Raw genomic sequence first — 20,746 nt, 5'->3', positions numbered from 1 at the left:
ATAAATAACATCATGTCATGATAAGCCATTAAAGATACAATTTGGTCTCCTTTCACATTGGCATCTGTCCTATTGTTGACTGTATGCCTATCTGTGTGCCTGTTCTTCCTCTGGAAATACAGCTGCAACTTATGAGCTTTAGCTAACCACTGCACAACAGTCCCCTTAAATCCCCCGTATATTCAACCTCTTGTACTCCACAGAGAATCTCGTCAGTGACCACATAGCCTTAAAACTCTCCCTATGTCTCTCGCTCCTTACATCCCTCCCTCCCACTGTAATTCCCCATGTCTCTAGGAATGCTGTTGTTTTTAATTTCTCCCAGCTGCTCTGGCTGGCTGCCCGGCCGCCTGCCTTCCCACATCTGTTCCCTATCAGGCCGCTGAGGAGTCCACACAAACAGAGCCTGAGCCCCTGGCCCCCAGCCTCCCACCAGGCCTTCGTATCAAAACATGGGGATTGTAGCCCTGGACCTAAGACTTGGGGATACTGCACCTAGAGCATCCTGCACTTTCACACTACTAGCCAAAATGTCATTAAAAAGAAAAAGACTGCTGACATCAGTAACACACATAAGTGCATACACCCTCTTCCTTAAACCTAGAGCAATCTACAAAAACACATTATTTTACGTCTGATACTTCTATAATCTGATATATGCCTTCCTTACAGTGTGAAGTCTGAACTCTACCACAGGTAACAAAGGCTACTGTGAGTGTGTGTGTGTGTGTGTGTGTGTGTGTGTGTGTGTGTGTGTGTGTGTGTGTGTGTGTGTGTGTGTGTGTGTGTGTGTGTGTGTGTGTGTGTGTGTGTGTGTGTGTGTGTGTGTGTGTGTGTGTGTGTGTGTCTGTGTCTGTGTGTGTGTGTGTGTGTGTGTGTGTGTGTGTGTGTGTGTCTGTGTGTGTGTGTGTGCGTGTCAGCACACAGCCTGCTCCTGCAGACGGATCCCAGACTCCACTTCATCTTGAGCTGATTTAGAGTTCAGAGGCTTTAAAGCCCTCACTAATGACAGGGTGGGAGACAGGCCAGTTCAGTACATTCACACACAAGCACTCACACACACACTCACACACACATACACAAACATAAATAGATACACAGATGTATGCACACATGCTCGTAAGTTCACCAAATGCATATGCTCATGCTGCGGACACAAACACATATTTTCTCCCTATGTTACTTGAGAATCCCTGTGATAGTACATATGCAGTGCCGGCTGAGCAAACATGTTGAACAAAAAAACAAACTGCTGGTGGGGGGTGGAGGATTCTCCTTAATAAGCACTGACAAAGCCCTCATGTCTTTGATCAGGTTACCATGAGCAAACCATTGACAAATCAACAGATTTAGGTCAAAAGTTTCAATATTTTCTTTAACCTGGCAAGAAAAACAAAGATAACTTGATGACAGGCAGGGAGTGGGGATGGATTGAAGGCAATTTATCCGGGGCTAGACGTGCTAAGGGTGGAGAGGAGTTGTACTTCTGTGTCTCTGAGCTGCAGGGATCCTGTCACACAGTGCTTATATCTGTGAAAGCTGTTATTGATGTAATTGTATTGAAGTTCTAGCGACCATCTGTTCTCCTTTGGGAGGGCCTGGCTCCTCTCGTCGGCAGTGAAGTGGTTATGTGCAGCATATCACTGCTGCCGACGTGCTTGCAGAGAAAAAACTTCCTTTTCAGATTTTCCCAACGGTTGCTAATAAAATCCAGATGCTAGACTGGAGCCGTTTCTGCCTGGCTCCCTCACCGCTCCCTCTTCCTTCTATCCTCCCTCTGCCTCTCCATCTTCTAACCTTCTATATCTGTTAGTCCCCCCCTCCTCCTCCTCCTCCTCCTCCCCTGTCCTTATACATTGCTAATCATTTTGCTCTTTTCATACCTTTCCCCTTTTCGCTCGATTCACCCTCCTCAATTCATCCATCCCCGTCTCGCTTTTTTCTCCAGCCGCAAACTCTGAGTAATTCCTAAATAAAGGAAAGTATTTGTGACATTCGGCCGAGGCGGCTGTGCCAAGAACAACTCCAGAGCTAGCCAAACACATCTGGAGTGTGTTAGGACTGTACTGGGCACTGGTACCAACCCTGGCTATCCCACCATACACACATAGAATTTGGTCACAAATACCGGACCATAGGAGTCATACACAAACTAGACTGCATACATTTGAACAGTAACTAGCTTGTTGTTTTCCTCTCACATTGCCAACTGTAATTCTGGTTGCTCGCCAGACAACCCAACAGCTGTATGCATGAGTTCTCTGTTGTACTTGTTAGTGTTGTTTACTCTTCCTCAGCAGCAATAATAGAATATGCATTTTTTGTCCATAATTGTGCAAGTACATGACTGCTTCTGTCTTCTGTGTATATTCTTGTGCCAGTTTAATGTGCTTGTATATGTTTGTGTGTGTGATTGTGTGTGTGTGTGTGGCTCCAGGGTCTCTGTGTGAGTGGAGTTGAACACCTGAACATCAATAACTGTCATGTGCGCCACCTGGGACCCCACAGCCAGCTTACACCATGGGCACACAGCCATCACCAGCACAGCTGCCACAGTGCATGAGATATGGGGGAGGAAGTTGGAGACAAGAAAGAGACACACACACACACAGCTATGTGAGGAGGTGAATGCACGTTCACATCTGGGAATGGGTCAGAAAAACAGAAAGGCAGACAGGCTTGAGCAGAGAGAGTTAACACGTAGCCTCTGCTCTGCATGATAACTCTCCTTTGTTTCCTCTCATCCACATCTTCCTTCCCTCGTCCTGTCAGCCATGTGCCCAATTTTGCCAGCTGAGAGCTCAGCCTCAGGCGGTCAGATCCCATTTTCTGTCGTCATTCCTCTTTCAGATGAATTTAGTTAGTAGGCTCCTTTAAACAAGACATCCTTTATCTTAATATCCAGTACACTGTCGATACACTGGGATGAAATAGAGTTCTGCAATAGCCTTAAACGTTGCCTTTGAGTTTAGGACATAAACGAACTAAATTGCCTTTGACCTGAAACTTTTTGTTTCTAACTATTATCTCAACATGTAATGCAACACATTGGCTAAACGTAGCCTTTTTCCTTCCTCTTACTGAGAATTGAAAAACTACTGCACAGTGGAATGGATGTAAACAGATGATGTACACACCAAGAGAGAGAAAGAGAGGAAGATTACATTCTTAATGAAGTACATTTGAAAACAACAATGAACACAAAAAGTAATAAGAATAACAAAGAAAACTGGTTTGAAAATGGCCTCTGTCATCCCCTGTCAGAGGATGTTTACAATGAGTGCACTTACATAAATAAGCTCCCAGATCCAAACACCTGCAGCCTCACCCAGCACCAATTAGCTCATCAGGCTTTTAATTACTCTGTTAATTGCATACAGGCAGCATGAAGGGCAGCCTGGGAATAGGGCAAGGGGGGGTCTCCTGAGGACCCAACCTGACAAGCCTGACAAACAAAGAGAAGCTTTTCCACCAACAGCAGCCACAACAGAGCAACTCTGGAGGCTGGGAGGAGAAACAAAACAGGAGACAATCGCTCCAAGTGCCTCATCAGCAGCACTGTAGCACCAAGTGATAACAAGTGCCGTTTTGATCACTTTGGCAAGGAGTCTGAGTCATGAGACGGACTGGGGAAATCAGAGACAGCTGTAGAAAAAGAAGATGAGGGAAGTAAAGGAGCAGTGCCATGTAAAGAAAGTAGTGCATACATCTGTTAGCGGCAACACTACATCTGGATTAGTTCATATTGGTCACAGGGGGGAAGCAGGAGGGGAGGGTGTGTTGGGGTTGGAGGGGCGTTTAAGAGGAGCAAGCGTGGGAATGTCCGATGTTAGGTTTAGGGCATGTGGGCTTATTGTATTTGTGGGAGAGTTAGGCTGGAGTCTCCACAGAGTGACCTGTCTGTCATAGAGCACTGCAATAACACAAACATCCTCTCAACTGTGCGTAATCGGGACACACGCACACGCACACGCACACGCACACGCACACGCACACACACACACACACACACACACACACACACACACACACACACACACACACACACACACACACACACACACACACACACACACACACACACACACACACACACACACACACACACACGCATCTGACAAGAAATAACGTATTATTTTTTAACCCAGTATTTTCTTTTAAGCTCATGTTATGCCTCATCCTTAGCTAATGTCTTTATTGATCTGTTAGTGTATCAGTCTAGCTGCCTGTCTGTCTCCCCCTCACAGCAGATGTCCCTCAGTTTCTTCCAGGAGCAGTGTTTGAGGAGGTGTATCCAGGAAACAGTGGCCGGCGCTCACTTCCTGTGTGACAGGTGTGCGATGGAGGCCTGACAGCTGCTGTCCAGCTCTCTCTTTCCCTCTCTGCCCTCTCTCCTGTTTCTCCCTCTTTCCAGCCAGCTGCAGCAGAGAGCAGCTCTGTTTGTTCTTACGTCACTGCTACTGCCTGCTGATTTATGGAGAACAAAATACTTAGATTTGACCCTGGCAACACACACACACATACACACCAAGGCAAATGCAGCATCTCTGTCTTTCCTCCTCATAAACCATATCTTTAAGTGTGAATGTGTGTGTACAGTATGTGTGTGTGTGTTAAAACTGAATGTGAGAATTGTGGTTGCGGATTTCTCTCCGCGGCTCCCGCTCTTATTCTTTGTGCACCGTTAAAAACCTGACACTGAGCTGTCACTTAGAGTTAAGATAGGAAAACAAACAGCAGATTAGTCATTCTCCTGCTTGATGTCATGTATTTCATTTCATTCAGTGTTAAATGTCTGCTCTGTCACTATGGAGCTGTCAGCACTGACACAACTGTAGCCTGAACTACTCTGCAGCCTGCCAGCGCTCTCATACCTCTTCATTTGGCCTGCAGCCACAGTAACAATAGCTGATGACATTAGCCAGGCATGGTTAGGGTGTGCTGTATCCTCCTACAGCACCCCATAGGTTTCACACACAAACACACGCACACACAAACCAGTGGGAAACAGAATGGGGCGGAGGAGGGAGGGAACTATGTGACAGGTTCGAGAGAAGCTTTGACAGTTTCTCCATTTAGCCTACAGCCAGCTCATGCTGGAAGCTGCCGAAATAAATACCAGCTACTCCTCTGGGACACCAGCCGACTACGGGACGCCACCAGCATAACAGAGTGAGCGGACGGAATAAGATGTGGTGCCAATAACATGCTGATCATGTTAGTTAATTGGAGATTACAGTGACCAACTGTCAAGTCATGGTCAAAGTGAGTAGCCAGCAAACAGTGCCACTATAAAGGAACGGTTATTTGTGGGACTATAAGAACTTTGAGAAATGATATGAGAATATGGCATTAACATTTTAATGAAATGTTAAGGTTTCTTTTTTATAAAAAAAAACACAAGTTAGGAGATTAATTAAATTTGATTATTGGCCATTCCTTTGATACTCGTTGATCTTTTGCATTTTGTTTTACAATTGTGATATACACTTAGTTTGTCAAATCATTAGACAGGGCAATAAGGATGTCTATTCTAACGTTACTTCTACCCCTTTCCCTCCCCCTGATATGTTAAAGGTTGCACTGTATTTTATAAATGGACACAAGGTTGTGAATGACACAGGGTTTTCACAAAGTGATCCTGTTAAATGTAAGTCTATGTTCTCAAACATAATTGCAACACACCTGTTCATCTGAAAGTCTATATGTGGAGACCTTCCCTTAAATGATATATAACAGAGGTCAGGGCTTTAAAGGGGGGATTTTTCTCAGAGGTAGCACTTGAAAGATGGAGAGGAAAGCATCAAACACAACCCTACAACCTGCTGAGACTCCTAATGACTTCAAATGCCAGGCGATAACTCGCTCCTCAAAGTGACCATCGCTCTTTGACACATCAAGCAAATCTCTGACCCTCCTCCTCTTTCTGCACTATAAAGCTTCAATGTGTGTTTCCTAGATACATTTACACAGCCATTACTTCTGTCTGGGGTTGAATGGTCTGTGTGTGTGTGTGTGTGTGTGTGTGTGTGTGTGTGTGTGTGTGTGTGTGTGTGTGTGTGTGTGTGTGTGTGTGTGTGTGTGTATGTGTGAGTGCGTGCGTGCGTGCGTGCGTGCGTGCGTGCGTGCGTGCGTGCGTGCGTGCGTGTGTGTGTGTGTGTGTGTGTGTGTGTGTGTGCAGAGAGAGACATGGAGGGAGGTAGAGGAAGGAAGGCTGGAGCCGAGATTAAGGTCTGCACAACTGGTAACACAACGGCACTCAGTGGCTCAGCCTCCCATTTGAAGAGAGACGGAACCATCTGTGTGGCACAGGATCTGTTTCCCGGAGATAACGGCTTTTCTAATTTCACAAATACTGTACACCGAGGGAGAAAAAGAGAGGAAAGCGAATGAGAGAGACATGCCTTCCTTCCCAATCTGTGCCTGCATGCTCCTTCACAACACACACTTTCCCAGACATCCAGAGAAGACTGCTTTGGAGTGGAGGCCTTAATACATCCGTCTGTGTTCCTTTGTGCTTGTTTACTTCCCGCCTGTGATAAAGGCCTTGCGGTGTAGGGAAGAGGGAAAGGGAGGGATTCATTATATCAGGTAACGGTGATAATATGAACCTTTTTCTCTGCTGACCTGTCCATTTGGATGATTAAAACATAGCTCAGCGCTACTGTAGATTAGCCCAGCTGCTTCCTGTGTCTAACTCTGATCTGAACACACTTCCTACCGTGAAGCAGAGGGGGGTGAAAGGTGCCGCTGGGAGAATAGGACAAGGAAAGAAAAAGGTCAAAAGGAGGTCAGTAGGCAAGCGAGGAAGTAAAAGGTGAGTAGGAAGAGCAGGAGGTGAAATAGGCACAAGACAAGGAAGGGAGGAGGAGGAAACAGCTTGCAGCATTTTGTCTATACGTACTTAATTCATCATCAATGTTGGGACATTTGTTTCCTATTCCATTCATGATCAAGCGTTTCTGTGCACTAGAAATATGCCTGCCTTTTGAAATACATAATTGAGAGTGCAATTTGCCATTGCTGTATGTGCTGAATTAGTTTTTGTAAAAAGAAGTGTCAATTCAACAAATAATTTCAAGGAATTCTCAGCAGTAAATGGTGAGTCTTGAATGTTAAATATTATAAAGTAGTGAGAAGCATGTCACCTGCTCTGCATGCATGAAAATATGAAGAAAATATGCCTGTGGATGCAAAACAGTGTTATGACAAAAGCTGGGAAACAGAGTTCTTGAAGCATAATAGATTTTTCTACAAGCTGTGAAGAAGGGTCAGGATTGATGGTGTCCTTTTGCACGTTATATCTTATTCTTGGAAATCAGAGTGGATATGTGTACATGTAGGGAAGCAAACAGGGAAATGGGAGAAAAAGAGTAATTTTTCACACACGCATTTGGGGGTTTTACTTGGCCTCCACCCTCGACTCTGCTCCCACGCTGTGGCGTCAGCAGGCCAGCCATGCAGCGAGTGTGTTTCTCATTCCATCAGATGTTGGGAAGCTGTTCGCTTATCCGCTCTAGTCTCTGACATTCTCCATCTCCCCAGAGAGGCTGGGCAGCCTTGTCACAGTAATGTCAAACACATGTGGAACAGACCAGGACAGAGCAGACCAATTCACACACACACACCCACACACACACACACACACACACACACACACACACACACACACACACACACACACACCCACCCACCCACACACACACACACACACACACACACACACACACACACACACACACACACACACACACACACACACACACACACACACACACACACACACACCACACACACACACACACACACACACACACACACACACCCACCCACACACACACACACACACACACCCACACACACACACACACACACACACACACACACACACACACACACACACACACACACACACACACACACACACACACACACACACTCAGGACAGAGGAGCATGAGGAGGCCAGAACCACAGTGGTCTTTCCCACTGTGTATTAGAATAAACAACAGTGAAACCATAGAGATTCAGCGCCGAGATATTTCATCACTCCTTGCTCCCATTATTACAAAAACACACACATTTACTTCTATTTACTACGTCTCTTTATCTGTGCAATAAGTACACTTGCATTTTACTGTGAGCATCAGTGCTGAAAATATAACAAAGTAAAGTAACTCCGTATAACATGTGACTGTCTCCTCAATCTCTATAACATTTCTTTGCTTTGATCATGAACACAAAAGCTCAATATAACCAGCAATTATGTCTCCCTCACTTCCTTCTTACTGTAGCGTATTGTTCACTGAAACACAAGCTAAAGAAAGAGTCTACTCTTCTATGTTATTTTGAAATGATCTTTTTCTATTAGGGGCTAGTATTCTCATGCTGGAAGAAAAGCTACTGCAATGACTTAATCTGAGACAAAATACACCCCTTGAGCGTTTCTTGGCTGAATGGCTTTGTTACAAATTAAAAGACAATTTGAAGTGTATAAACACAAACAACTCTTCAAATGTATTCCTGAAATATAGTAACATAATGGAGGAAGGCACAACTATAAACTGTTTGGGGGGAGAGGCTCAACCCTTAATATGATCCATACACACAAACAAATATAAATAGACTCCTTACACACGGCGTAACTTTGCATCACTGCCAGAACTTATAAACAACCTGCTGTAAAAATAATACGCTGTAAGAGATAGTGGACGAAGAAAAACAACTTTTTCTGTCTCACATTATAGTGTATTTGTGAGACAGTTTGATAACAAACTTTTCTATGAATTATTTTCTCTTCTATGTATATTTGAATATCTTAAACTTCAACTCATACATGTACAACAAGAGGGGTTACAAGAAGACACGGCTCATTTTCAAAAGGCACAACACTGTATGTGGTTGTTGACTTTCAGGGAAAATACACAGACACTTAAACACATACACACGCAGGCCAGATGTCTTTGGCTTGTGTCAACCGCTTGGCTTGTCTTGTTTGTGATGGCCCAGGTGTGTGTGTGTGTGTGTGTGTGTGTGTGTGTGTGTGTGTGTGTGGTGCTGACCACCTGACCGTCTTGCTGTGTGTTCACAGCTCCCGCCCACCTGAGGCCATCTGCTCCACTCATTAATTAGGAGACAGCCAGTTTCACCTGCACTGCCCGCATTTAGATCACGATAATTACCACATACACACCATGCACACTGAACAAGCCCACACAATAATACAGTAAACACATAAGATCCTGCAGTGTCAAGACCCTGAAAGAGCTGTGTCACCTGCTCCATGAGACAATGAGATGATGATGACTTTCAGCATCTCCAGAAAAACATTGTCACACGCAAGGGTATATAAAACAATTTGCCTTTGATACCTTGATGGTGAAACATTAGTCATGGTGTGCCTGAAACAGCAGCAATGATTCAGAATAATAAAACAAGAATGCAAGAACCCATTGAGCAAATGTGTTTCTTGTATTTGTCAGTAAATAGCAGATACTAGGCTCACTCTCTGCCAGCCTGTGGCTTTGCCTGCTGCTGTTTCTCCAGAATAGGTTCTTTCTTTCCAAGTCCTTTGGTATGTTTCCTTCTGCATTTAAAACAGAAGACATCCCGTCCATGCACCTGTGGTTGATGGGAACTGAATAAATAAACTCTTCAGGCTGGGGTCATAATGAATGGCCTGCCTTTTAAGAGGGCTATTTAATGATGAAGTGGGGACATCTGCCTTAGCAGGCGACTGGCCGGGCCCAGCTGACTGATGGGGCAGCCAGCGTTGGAAGGAGCGAGGCTGAGGCGCTCACTTGGTGGTGATGGAGGTATAATGTGCGGTGAGGCAGGGTGTCTGCACTGCGGTTTCACCCCTGCAACCTCATATCCATTGTTCGAGACTATTATCAACTGTTCAATTATTCAGAAGATATTTACCAGGGCCAATTATACAGGGCTGTGTCCTGCAGAGAAAATGGCTTGAGTGTTTTACTGTTGCACTCACTAGCGGAAGAGTGCGCTGCCGGGGCTGTTCAACTGGGGGTAGAAACCTTGGGATGGACTTGTTTCTTCTCTGGGAGTGTCCGCACCGTTACAAAGGGTTGCTATACATTATCTACCATGATTTAAGCTTTGTAAATCCCTTTGCAGTTGTGTTTAGGTTCTTTGGTTGCCAAAGTATTTTCTGTTAAACACTTCCTGTACCTCCTTCTTTAGTGTTTCCACATGCTGGTATACAAACACCCTGCAATCACCAGAAATTGTTGGACTTCACTTTACAGTAAGATTTTTTTCGGGGGTACCATGGAGTTCAGTTCAGGCTAAATGTCTGAATGCATCCCATCATACCCATCACCTCCATCCACTCCAGGTGAACACAACACAAGGTTTAGAGAGCAAATATTTTTGTGTCATAACTTTGTCCCAACATCTCTTTGATGTGCAGCACAAACTGATGGAGCAAACAACTTGTGAACTATGCATTCACCTCTCAGCACATTGTGTCCACTGCTAAAGTGAAAAAAAACAGTAAATGCATATACTGTTATTAATACAAATTATATAATTAATATTAGACTCAGTTTTTATAGTCTATACTCTATTTTCGATGTCCCTATTTCTACGTCGGTTATAAGCAACATTACTCATAGAAGACTCAATCTTTTTCTTTATAGCAAATACAGAGACAACTTCATATTATGTAAAAGGATGAAATTAAAGTGGATTGAATACAAACAATAAATAAATATAAGCTTAATAAAAAAGGTATTTTAAAGAACATAGAGCAGGTAAATGATCAGTGGCCTGGTTTGTGTTCACATTAACACGTCTCTAACAGAACTTGAAACACAGTGTTGACAAGAATGTGAGACTTTACATTTGAGATATTTACGTAGGCCTATTTTTTTTAACCATTTTAATATGAAACATTTCTTCCATTATAACATTATGTTCTGATCATTTGGGCCTTACGAAATAAATTATTGCAAGTCTTCAGTGAATTTAAACCCAATTCATACCAACAACAAGATACATGTGTTTCCATGATTTGCTTGAATACAGTAGAGTTAGCAGGTTGTACTCACTTTGTGAAGGTCGGGGTCAAGCTGAGGTAACCGTAGTGGTGATAATCCACACCAAGAAGTTTCTAAAACAGTTTTTTTATCGTTTCACTCCTCATTATTTGGGAAAAAGATAAAGCCTTTGCTAGATAGTGCGGGAAACCATTCAGGTTTTATTCCTTTTTGTCGTTGCTTTGTTTCTTAAATAGTGAGAGGAAGCAGAAGCCAGTCTAACAAAAAAAATGGTGTTTGACTTTCCTTTGGGGGTTCAAAAGAGATATAATAAATAATGAGGTATTTCTCTTTGCAGATAACGAAAAAGGAAGGAATAAAAATCAAAGCAAGGGTTTTTGGATCCTCAATGATGTCTTTGGTTTTGCAGTTTGTGTTTTTTTTTATTCAGTTTTTTAAAGCAAGACGGTGTTGACGGTGATGAGAAAATCACAACTTGTCCAAGTCATGTAAATCCGCTCTTTTGCTCATTTTAACCATCCCAGATAAAAGCAACAAAATATAAAATACTGCTTGAACTGCAAAACAATTATTTCTGGTCTTTTTTTAGGCAGACACAATTATTAACGGTTCGCTACTTTGTCCACAAATCCTAAAGTCTCCCATGTGAAAACGCAAATGATAAAGATGCGGATCCTCTTGTCTGCAGGGTGCGTCTATCATGCCTCCTGTGACAACTTTAAACCCCCTCTTCTTTAGTTCACAGTCCAGCCGCAGTCCGTGGTGTCAGGAACAACTTCTTATACATCCGGGGAGATCATTTCTGCTCCTTTTCTGTTGCAAAAACACCGTTTCGACAGGCTGCTCTACTACCACGTTTTCTGTGTACGGTCCTTCCCCGCCGCCGACACGCCGATCCTCCGCCGACCTGTCTTCAGATGGTGCTGTAAAGAGATCCACTTCTCCCGCAGGAAATCACGGTCAGCTCGGGATATGAACACGTTTTCTTTCGCAGCAGTCAATTCACGATTTGAGGTTTTAACACTTGTTTTGTCTTTACTGATGAGCGGAGCTGAAGAGCTGACTGTGCGCATTCACCGCGGCTCTCTCCTCCTCCTCCTCTCTCTGTCCTCGCTGTAGCCTTCTGTCTGCGTTTAAACACCATCTGGAGCTGCTAACCTCTCTCTCTCTCTCTCTCTCTCCCTCTCCCTCTCTATGGGTCTCTCTCTCTCCCCCCAACTCTCTCTCTCTCTCGGGTACCATCAGAGGCGCAAGCTGGCAGCTATGTACAGGAATCCTTTCTAAATTGAAGAATATCCAAATTGTAGTCCATATTGGGTACAAAATGATGCAATTTGAGGCTAAACACGTTGCACTCTATTACAAATCTGCATGGAAGCCAATGGAACTCAACCAATAGTAATGTGTTACACATAAATACTTTTGCAATCAAATGCATCTTTAAATATGCACTGGCAGTTGTGTTAATGTATGGCTTGCACAGTGCAGGCAAATCATTATTCCACATAACAAAGCAGGCAAATCTTAAAGCATGAGAGCAGTGAGGTGCTGTTCCTCTGTCTGCCCGTGGGGGCCGCTGTTTCCTCATGTCAGGGACACGAGCACAACAAGAGAGCAGAATTTAGTCCACAAGACTGCAGGCTTTATTTACTTTATTCCACACTTGGATAAACAATACAAGAGCTCATATCTGTGGGCTGAATGAATGCAGAGGAATATGTGAAAACACTTCAGTAAATTGCATAGCTTGTAAACTGTATTGTTTTCTTTGTGTTGTCATAAATAGTCAGGTGGGTGGATGTGAGGATGGATAGACTAAACATTATTACCGTCATTAATGTTCCCTTTTTATTGCTCTACATAATTCTGTGTTGCTTGTTTCAATCAGTAGCTTATAATAAACGTATGGTGTATTGCACATTAATATTCACATTTTATTTGTGCTGCATAATTATTTGCTATTTAATAGTCTGTTTTAAGCTTTTATTTCTTCTCAGATGATCAGTAACTGTCCAGGCTATACAGAGCTTAATTCCAAGAGCAATTGGCACTGCTCCGTTTGAATGAGGTTTTAAAGGGTGAATGACATGAAGTATGTAAAAGTCCTTTGAGGGGTCGTAAAGACCTGATAAAGCGCTTTATAGGTACAGTCCATTTATCATTTAACATAAGACTGCAATAAGTAATTGTCAAATTAATTTGTCGTTTATATTTTTGATTATTCAAATAATCATTTAGTTTACACAATTTTGGAAAATACTGAAAACGCCCCTCATTTTTGAGAAGTGGGGTATGGGGGGTCTCTTAAAATTGCTTAGTTTATCTGACCTAACGTAAGGCAGAGAAAAGCAGTAACTCCTGAATCCGTACTGCTTAGACATGTTTTTCCTCAGTAACGGCCCAATTAATTTATTGATTATTTAAAATGTTACAGATAACCCCTATCCATTTTTCGAGTAATCATTTCAGCTCTAATACAGTTATAAATAAACAGATACTTTACTGCATTAACATATTGATAATTAAGGCGTATAACCAAAACTGTATAAGACAAACAGAAATAACTTTACAGAGAGAAACATAAAAAGGCAGGTATACTGGTTCCTATAGTGAGAATCCTCCACCTGTCCACACTGAGCTGTTACTCTCTTTGCCGACCCACCTGTCCTCATTCTCCCTCTGCCTGAAACACACGCCCACACACACACACACACACACACACACACACACACACACACACACACACACACACACACACACACACACACACACACACACACACACACACACACACACACACACACACACACACACACACACACACACACACACACACACAGCCATGCAGCCTCCTGACCCCTCCTGTGTCTACAGAACAAACAGAACCAGCTTGTAGAGTACACACGGACAGCTGCTCTGCCCCGACTCCAGTCTCACCAGCTTCGCCAGCCTCCAACACAAACGCTGCCTTCACATGGTGCCAGGAGGACTTTTTAAAAACACTCCAGTCCTGATTCAATAATGTGAACAAGCGTGCAGGGGAAATCCCGAGTACTCTTTGATTGAAACTATTTCCCCCACGGCAAAGGTGAAGGAATAACTTCAGGTAACCTTAGGCCCAGTGCCAATGCTTTAGTTCACACCACAATATGCCCAATTACTGAAAGGCTGCTGATATAAAAAGGGTCAAACACACACACACACACACACACACACACACACACACACACACACACACACACACACACACACACACACACACACACACACACACACACACACACACACACACACACACACACACACACACACACACACACACACACACACACACACACACACACACACACACACACACACACACACACACACACACAAACACTACCATTACACAAAACAGATGCACAGGCTATTACAAGCTGGGTCTGTCGGAGGCAGAGTTTGTAGAGTAACACGGTGGAAGTGCAGTTGTCAAGGAGATGGATGGAGTGTTTATGAAACTCACTCTCTATTTTTCTCTCTATTTTAAAGTTATAGCCCTAGGTGGCTCGGTACACATAAGGCATTGTGTGTGCGTGTGTGTGTGTGTGTGTGTGTGTGTGTGTGTGTGTGTGTGTGTGCGTGCGTGCGTGCGTGCGTGCGTGCGTGCGTGCGTGCGTGTGTGTGTGTGTGTGTGTGTGTGTGTGTGTGTCTGTGTGTGTCTGTGTGTGTGTGTGTGTGTGTGTGTGTGTGTGTGTGTGTGTGCCTGCCTGCCTGCCTGCCTGCCTGTCTTTCTGTGTGTGTGTGTGTGTGTGTGTGTGTGTGTGTGTGTGTGTGTGTGTGTGTGTGTGTGTGTGTGTGAGTGTGTGTGTGTGTGTGTGTGTGTGTGTGTGTGTGTGTGTGTGTGTGTGTGTGTGTGTGTGAGTGTGTGTGTGTGTGTGTGTGTGTGTGTGCCTGCCTGCCTGCCTGCCTGTCTTTCTGTGTGTGTGTGTGTGTGTGTGTGTGTGTGTGTGTGTGTGTGTGTGTGTGTGTGTGTGTGTGTGTGTGTGTGTGTGTGTGTGTGTGTGTGTGTGTGTGTGTGTGTGTGTGTGTGTGTGTGTGTGTGTGAGTGTGTGTGTGTGTGGCCTTGACTGACAGAAAGGTTGGCAATGGGGGTAGCATCCAAAGAAAGGATTCCTGTCAAGGTGACAGCTCCAAGATTGACAGGATGCTATTCTCCTCGGGAACAGCGTCAGTCAACCTGTCAGCCCCCCTGTACGACAGCCTCTCACTCCTCTTAATTTGGCCTTTTGTTGAACGGTCACTGGGTTAGCTCTGACACTCCATGTGGCCGGCCTGATAAACTGCGCAATGAATCACACAACACAAGGTGGGAACTCGCTTCGATGAACTCCCTGTGCCATAACACTGCCACTGGAAGATCCTTTGATGGCATTAATGACAAAAAAAGAGCGTTGTCTTGCCTTTCTTTCACTCCTCTCTATCTCACTGTCACCTCACAAACACTCCCACTCTGCTGCGGACTCTGTTAGGTTGACAGCATCTCCTGGATGGTTGGGCACTCACTGAGATATAAGAGCCAGGGTTGGTCATTGTGCTGGTATGGAAATGACTATTTCTGTGTATGCATGCATGTGTGTGTCAGAGTAAAAGCCAGGGAGAAGTTTGCAGCATTTCCTCCACTCACACATTGTAAATCCTTTCCTATAGTGCCAGTCACAGGCTAGTGTGTTGACAGGAGATAAGGCCCTGAAACGACTGAAAGGAACGCTAGACCCATTGTATCCCTGCTCTCTTCTCTCTTCTCCCATCCTCTACTTTGTCATGCCCATTCAACAGACCACACTCTTATGGAGCTGCCATTAAAGACACCATTGTAGGTTTCATCCTGAAGGAGTAAGGAGCACAGCTCACTTCATCAGAAAACTGTTATGCTGATTGAAATGCTGATAAAACTAGAGTTTGTGTTGTCCCTCTGTGTCACATGCATCCTCCATGAACATGGGTTTTGTATTTTAAACCATGCTTTTTCTGATGACGTGCTTATGAGAAGGTTTTTCTCTTACTTTCTATGTCAACATGTGTGAATGTTCTCAAGCTGTTCCATAATGTTATGAATGAGAATAAAACAGAGAGAGATGTTCTGTGATTCAGCGTGTAGTGGTGTAACGGATCATTGACCCACCCACTCAAGCACGTACGCTGGAACGCTGCTTTTACAAATTGCATCCATACACCCTCTGACATTTTGTTTTCAATTGAGCAGCAAAGTGTCTGTTGTTTGAATCATCCGGACATGATGTGAATTCGAAATTCAATCCATGCTCTTTGGAAAGAATAATGTCCTTTGAAATACTTGACTTCCAGAGTTGTTTTTCTGCCACAGAACCACTCTAATAGGAGCACTACACAATACATTACTATGGCTATTCCAGACAATATTTATATTCCATGTTTTAGAATTGTTATCCATTTGTTATGCAAATGCTGTACTATTGCAAAATCGTTGCAATGCCTAAATAATTTCCCACCTATCTTACATATTTCCTATGCATGAGGGCCTTTCATTTTTCTAAGCCAAGCATAACAGTGGAATATACAAAATGAGGTTAAATTGCAGTATGATTTTCCTAAATTGCCTATTTATACACACTCAAAGTCCTTTTGCCAAAAACTAATCTGGAAATATGAAACAAAAAGGGACTCTTACTTCTGCCTACATACAGGTACACTTAGTGCATGCATCTATGTGTTATTTTTGTCCAGAGCTGACCAACAGAAATGCAAACTGTCAAAGGAGGAAGTGACACCTGATTATATCAAGTGTTGACTCAAGAACAGGATGTGCAGCCTAAAAGGGAAACAGACAGTAAAAAAAGTATGTAGTATGCAGGTGAATACGCCCTCATACACTCACATGAGAAAGTCACTGCTTTATATAACTATGTTTCCCAAGAGACCATATGTGTGTGCGCTTGCATGAGTGTGTGTGTGTTTGTGTGTGTGCAGACAGTTGGTGGTGCTGGCACTGGAGATAGTGAGTGGAGGGGGATGAGGCACTGTATCAAGTTGTGAACATCTGTTCCTCATAGAAACCACAAAGCTGGTGCTGAGGAAACAGAAAGGATAACTTCCCTCTCTCTCTCTCTCTCTCTCTCTCTCTCTCTCTCTTTCACACAAACACACACACCTCTTATCACCACCTTGCCTCTCTCCTCCCACATATACTTCTCAATGTTTTCATTCCTAATTTATTCCGTTTTCTTGCTACATCATCAATATTCATCTTTCAATAATCATACCCATTTTAATAATCACTGCCCCATGTATTTGCTGATATCTGTGCCAGAGAAACACTGATGCAATTGTTAAGCAATGGATCAGTAAGTCACGTACATGTTCACGTGTACAGTAAGTCCATTACATTTTATTATAAAATGTTTTGCACTGTCATTTAACATTGGTCATGATAACATTGTTCTTCAGATTAACTGATGAGATATGGTGACATGGCAAAACTACCATTAAAACTCTTGTTGTTCTTCGGAAGGAGAAAACAAGCTGACATATTATTCAAAACCATGAAATATATATAGTGTGTTTGTTACTGAAGGTATTTCCAACTCAAATGAAAACAATATATCAGATGACACATTTTGCAAGATTGAACCAAGATTATGATTATTTCATCAAATAATGTTGATCTTAAAGCCCATCTAAAATTAATTGTATCACAGAGTGACATCAGGAAAGAGAAAGTGACAACGTTTTGTACTTAAACGTCATCTCCTCTGAAACAAGAATAGCCTTTTCAAAGCTATTGAGGATTAGGATTGGCAAGAAATTATGAAGTCTATGATACAGCAGTCATGAGCCAGGGCTTTGTTAGGGATTCACTGCACCTTTTCCCTCAAAGTCCCTTGATTTAGTCCTTTCTCATTTTCTTCCTTTCTCCATCTCTATCGTTTCCTTCCTCCCTCTATCCAGGCTTGCTGTGAGGGTGTGCTATAGTGCTGGGTGGCAGTTCCTTATTGTAGAGTGTCTATATGAGTGTGTGTTTGTGTGATTCTGTGTGTGTGTGTGTGTGTGTGTGTGTGTGTGTGTGTGTGTGTGTGTGTGTGTGTGTGTGTGTGTGTGTGTGTGTGTGTGTGTGTGTGTGTGTGTGTGTGTGTGTGTGTGTGTGTCTGTATGCTGTGTGCGGCTGATAAGACCCAGGGAGAAGAGCCAGCGTGCCGACATATTCTTGCCACCACGGTTATCGCCCGTCGCAGCTGTGCCTGAGCTCTGCGACATCTGCTCCCTCACAGGAAGCCTATGCTGCAGCTCACAACACCTCACACACACATTCACACGCACCAACACACACATTACTACTGCTGCTTTTTTCATACAGTGTGAACATATCAGTGGACACAAACACACATACACACTTTTACATCAGGTAAACTACTTGAGACAAAGAGCTATGTTTATGTTTTGCATTAGTGTGTGTGTGTGTGCCTGTGTGTGTGTGCGTGCGTGTGTGTTTGTAAGAGATAGAGATAGAGAGAGAGAGAGAGAGAGAGAGAGAGAGAGAGAGAGAGAGAGAGTTGAATGAGTTGAATCCCCGACACCAGAGTTCCACTGGTTTTTTTATCAGAGCATTACAGGGGGGATGCTTATGACTAAGCCTAATTATAGAAGCCTTATCTCTGCAACGTTCACAAAGCTCATTACTGCCAAGAGATGTCAGGCGCTGCAGGTAATTCACTACGTTGGGTATTAGTTCTTGCTCTGGCTTACAGTTTCTACATATTTAGAGTCTATAAAATAGGGCCTTTAATGTCTGATTCTTAATGCATTTCTCTCTCTTCCAACCCCGCGCTGAATCAAGTGAAGGTTTTCATTTTCACCTAAAGGCACTACTTCAGTGTTTTCACTGCTTTAAGAATCAATTACATCCTTTTTTCCTGGATGTATTTCAAGCATCCCTCATCTGTCTGTACACTACTCTCTTAAAGTGTTTGCTCTGTCATTCACTGAGATGCACCCTGTGACCTGCATGTGTCTTATGAAGCCATTGAAGCTGAACAGTGAAACTCAAGATTATAGTCTAGTTCCCTGCAGCTGTATGGGGATGCCCAGAGGAAGACCCCCAAACACTCCAAAAACCTATTTCCTTTTCCTTTCTTGTGCCAAAGGGGAACATGTGCTCCACTGGGCTTGTTAACAATAATGGCACATTTATTTGTGCTTGACTGTTCATATAAAAAAACATAATTTATGAAATTTAAAGGATTATTTAAAGAAAAATATAGTCACGATTATCTGTGAAGTCAGCTTATTTTCTACGGATGTAAAGAAATATAGTAAAATGCGCTGAGGAACAAACCGTAGATCATTTTACACTTAATTGCTTTGGACTGAAAAAAACTAATTTAGATGGCAATGTTTGATGTCATTGTAACCTTGAAACCTCAGTTTCAATCATCAAATACCAGGTCTACTCACAAAATGAAGAAACCTCACATTGCCCTTACAGCATGCAGCGCTAAGTCAACACAAACTGATTATCCGTCCATCACTCCAACTTAATGAGCAGACCTGACAGCTGCAGGACCCTCCGTCACTCATCACGGTAACACACTGCCAAAAGATTTCATAAAACAGATCCTGTAAGATGACAGGTCCTACCTTCACTACATCTGTAGTAGCTGCTGGTTGCCAGGTTTAGATCAAGGCTTGCCGGCTGCAGTCTGTGGGCAGTGTGTTTATCCCTCTGCTCTCTGTGGTTGATCAGTGTCACCGTGGGGATGCGTGGAGGAAACGCTGGAGCAGAGGAGCTCCCGGATCTCAGGTCCTTCTTCTGGTGCTCAAAATGGACTTCGATAGACATGTTAGGACCTTCAAATCCCACTTTCTTCGTGAGGTAAAGGGATTCGAGGTGATGTGACGTGTTTGTGTAAAGCAGTGAAGTAAAGACAATGAAGACTAAAAATCACTAGAGCTCAAAAAGGCAGCTTTCCTGTTGGACCTTCTCTTCCTTATGTCCTTGAGGCTTAGCATGTTTTTCTTCTTAATATTCAGCCAGTTTGCCTTTGAGGTCCCTGTAGATCATTTTACTGTTTGACCCAATGAATGGCTATGCAAGGACAAGGACGTAGCTGTTGTTATAGCTCCCAATAGAGAACAACAAGAAACAGCAGAGGTTGTTTCCTCTTCTTCCTTTCACCTTTTCATTTAAGAGTGTAATGCTGGATGAATTATTCCTGGATTCCTCTGGTATTTTTTCTTTGCTTCATGTCTGCATGGAACTTTGCGTTAGAAAGATTTCATATCACAGTCGTTAATACCCATGAGTAACAGTCTTTGTCTTCAGCTCCAAGTCTCTTTTCCCCTTTTAGATGTCCTTGGTACATTTACCTTTCGTTCTTCTTTTCGGTTCATCTGGTTATTTTAGTCTCTCATCGCTCCCTTCCCGCAGAGTGTGTGTGAGCGTGTGTGTGTCAGCCGCAGGTCAGTTTGTCTCGTGGCTCTGGCTGAGGGGCTGTGCTCTCATCTGAACCCTCCTTCTGCCCTGCCTGCCACTGAAGCTCAAAAGAGAAGTGTGTGTTAGTATGTTACAGTTTGCGTATGTTGCAGCGCTGCAGTCCCTCGGGGGGCCGGGCAGCAGTGTGGCTGCGGTGATAGCAGCAGACAGAAGGACAAGGGCCTCCATCTGGACTTCCTCTGTCAGGAACCAGCTGTGTCTGCGGCCAGCACTCACGCA

At 43.5% G+C, this 20,746-nt stretch overlaps 1 protein-coding gene across 5 annotated transcripts in view; it reads right to left on the bottom strand.

Annotated features, from left to right (window-relative positions):
- cbfa2t3 (CBFA2/RUNX1 partner transcriptional co-repressor 3) overlaps positions 1-20,482 on the bottom strand; it is a 41,910-nt gene extending 21,428 nt beyond the window's left edge. For 2 of the 5 annotated variants that reach the window (XM_079667050.1, XM_079667051.1), the window contains exon 1: positions 19,672-20,480. In XM_079667050.1, the coding sequence (XP_079523176.1) occupies positions 19,672-19,873 (202 nt within the window). In that variant the 5' untranslated portion in view covers positions 19,874-20,480. Of the gene's footprint in view, positions 1-11,070; positions 12,133-19,671 lie in introns of those variants that run through there. The other 3 variants (XM_079667049.1, XM_079667052.1, XM_079667054.1) reach the window with 3 other exon arrangements.
- Between the last annotated feature and the right edge of the window lie 264 nt (positions 20,483-20,746).

The sequence above is a fragment of the Notothenia rossii genome (assembly GCF_949606895.1).
Source record: "Notothenia rossii genome assembly, chromosome: 2".
NCBI classification, from domain to species: domain Eukaryota; kingdom Metazoa; phylum Chordata; class Actinopteri; order Perciformes; family Nototheniidae; genus Notothenia; species Notothenia rossii.
This window is presented reverse-complemented; position numbering and strand designations above follow the sequence as displayed.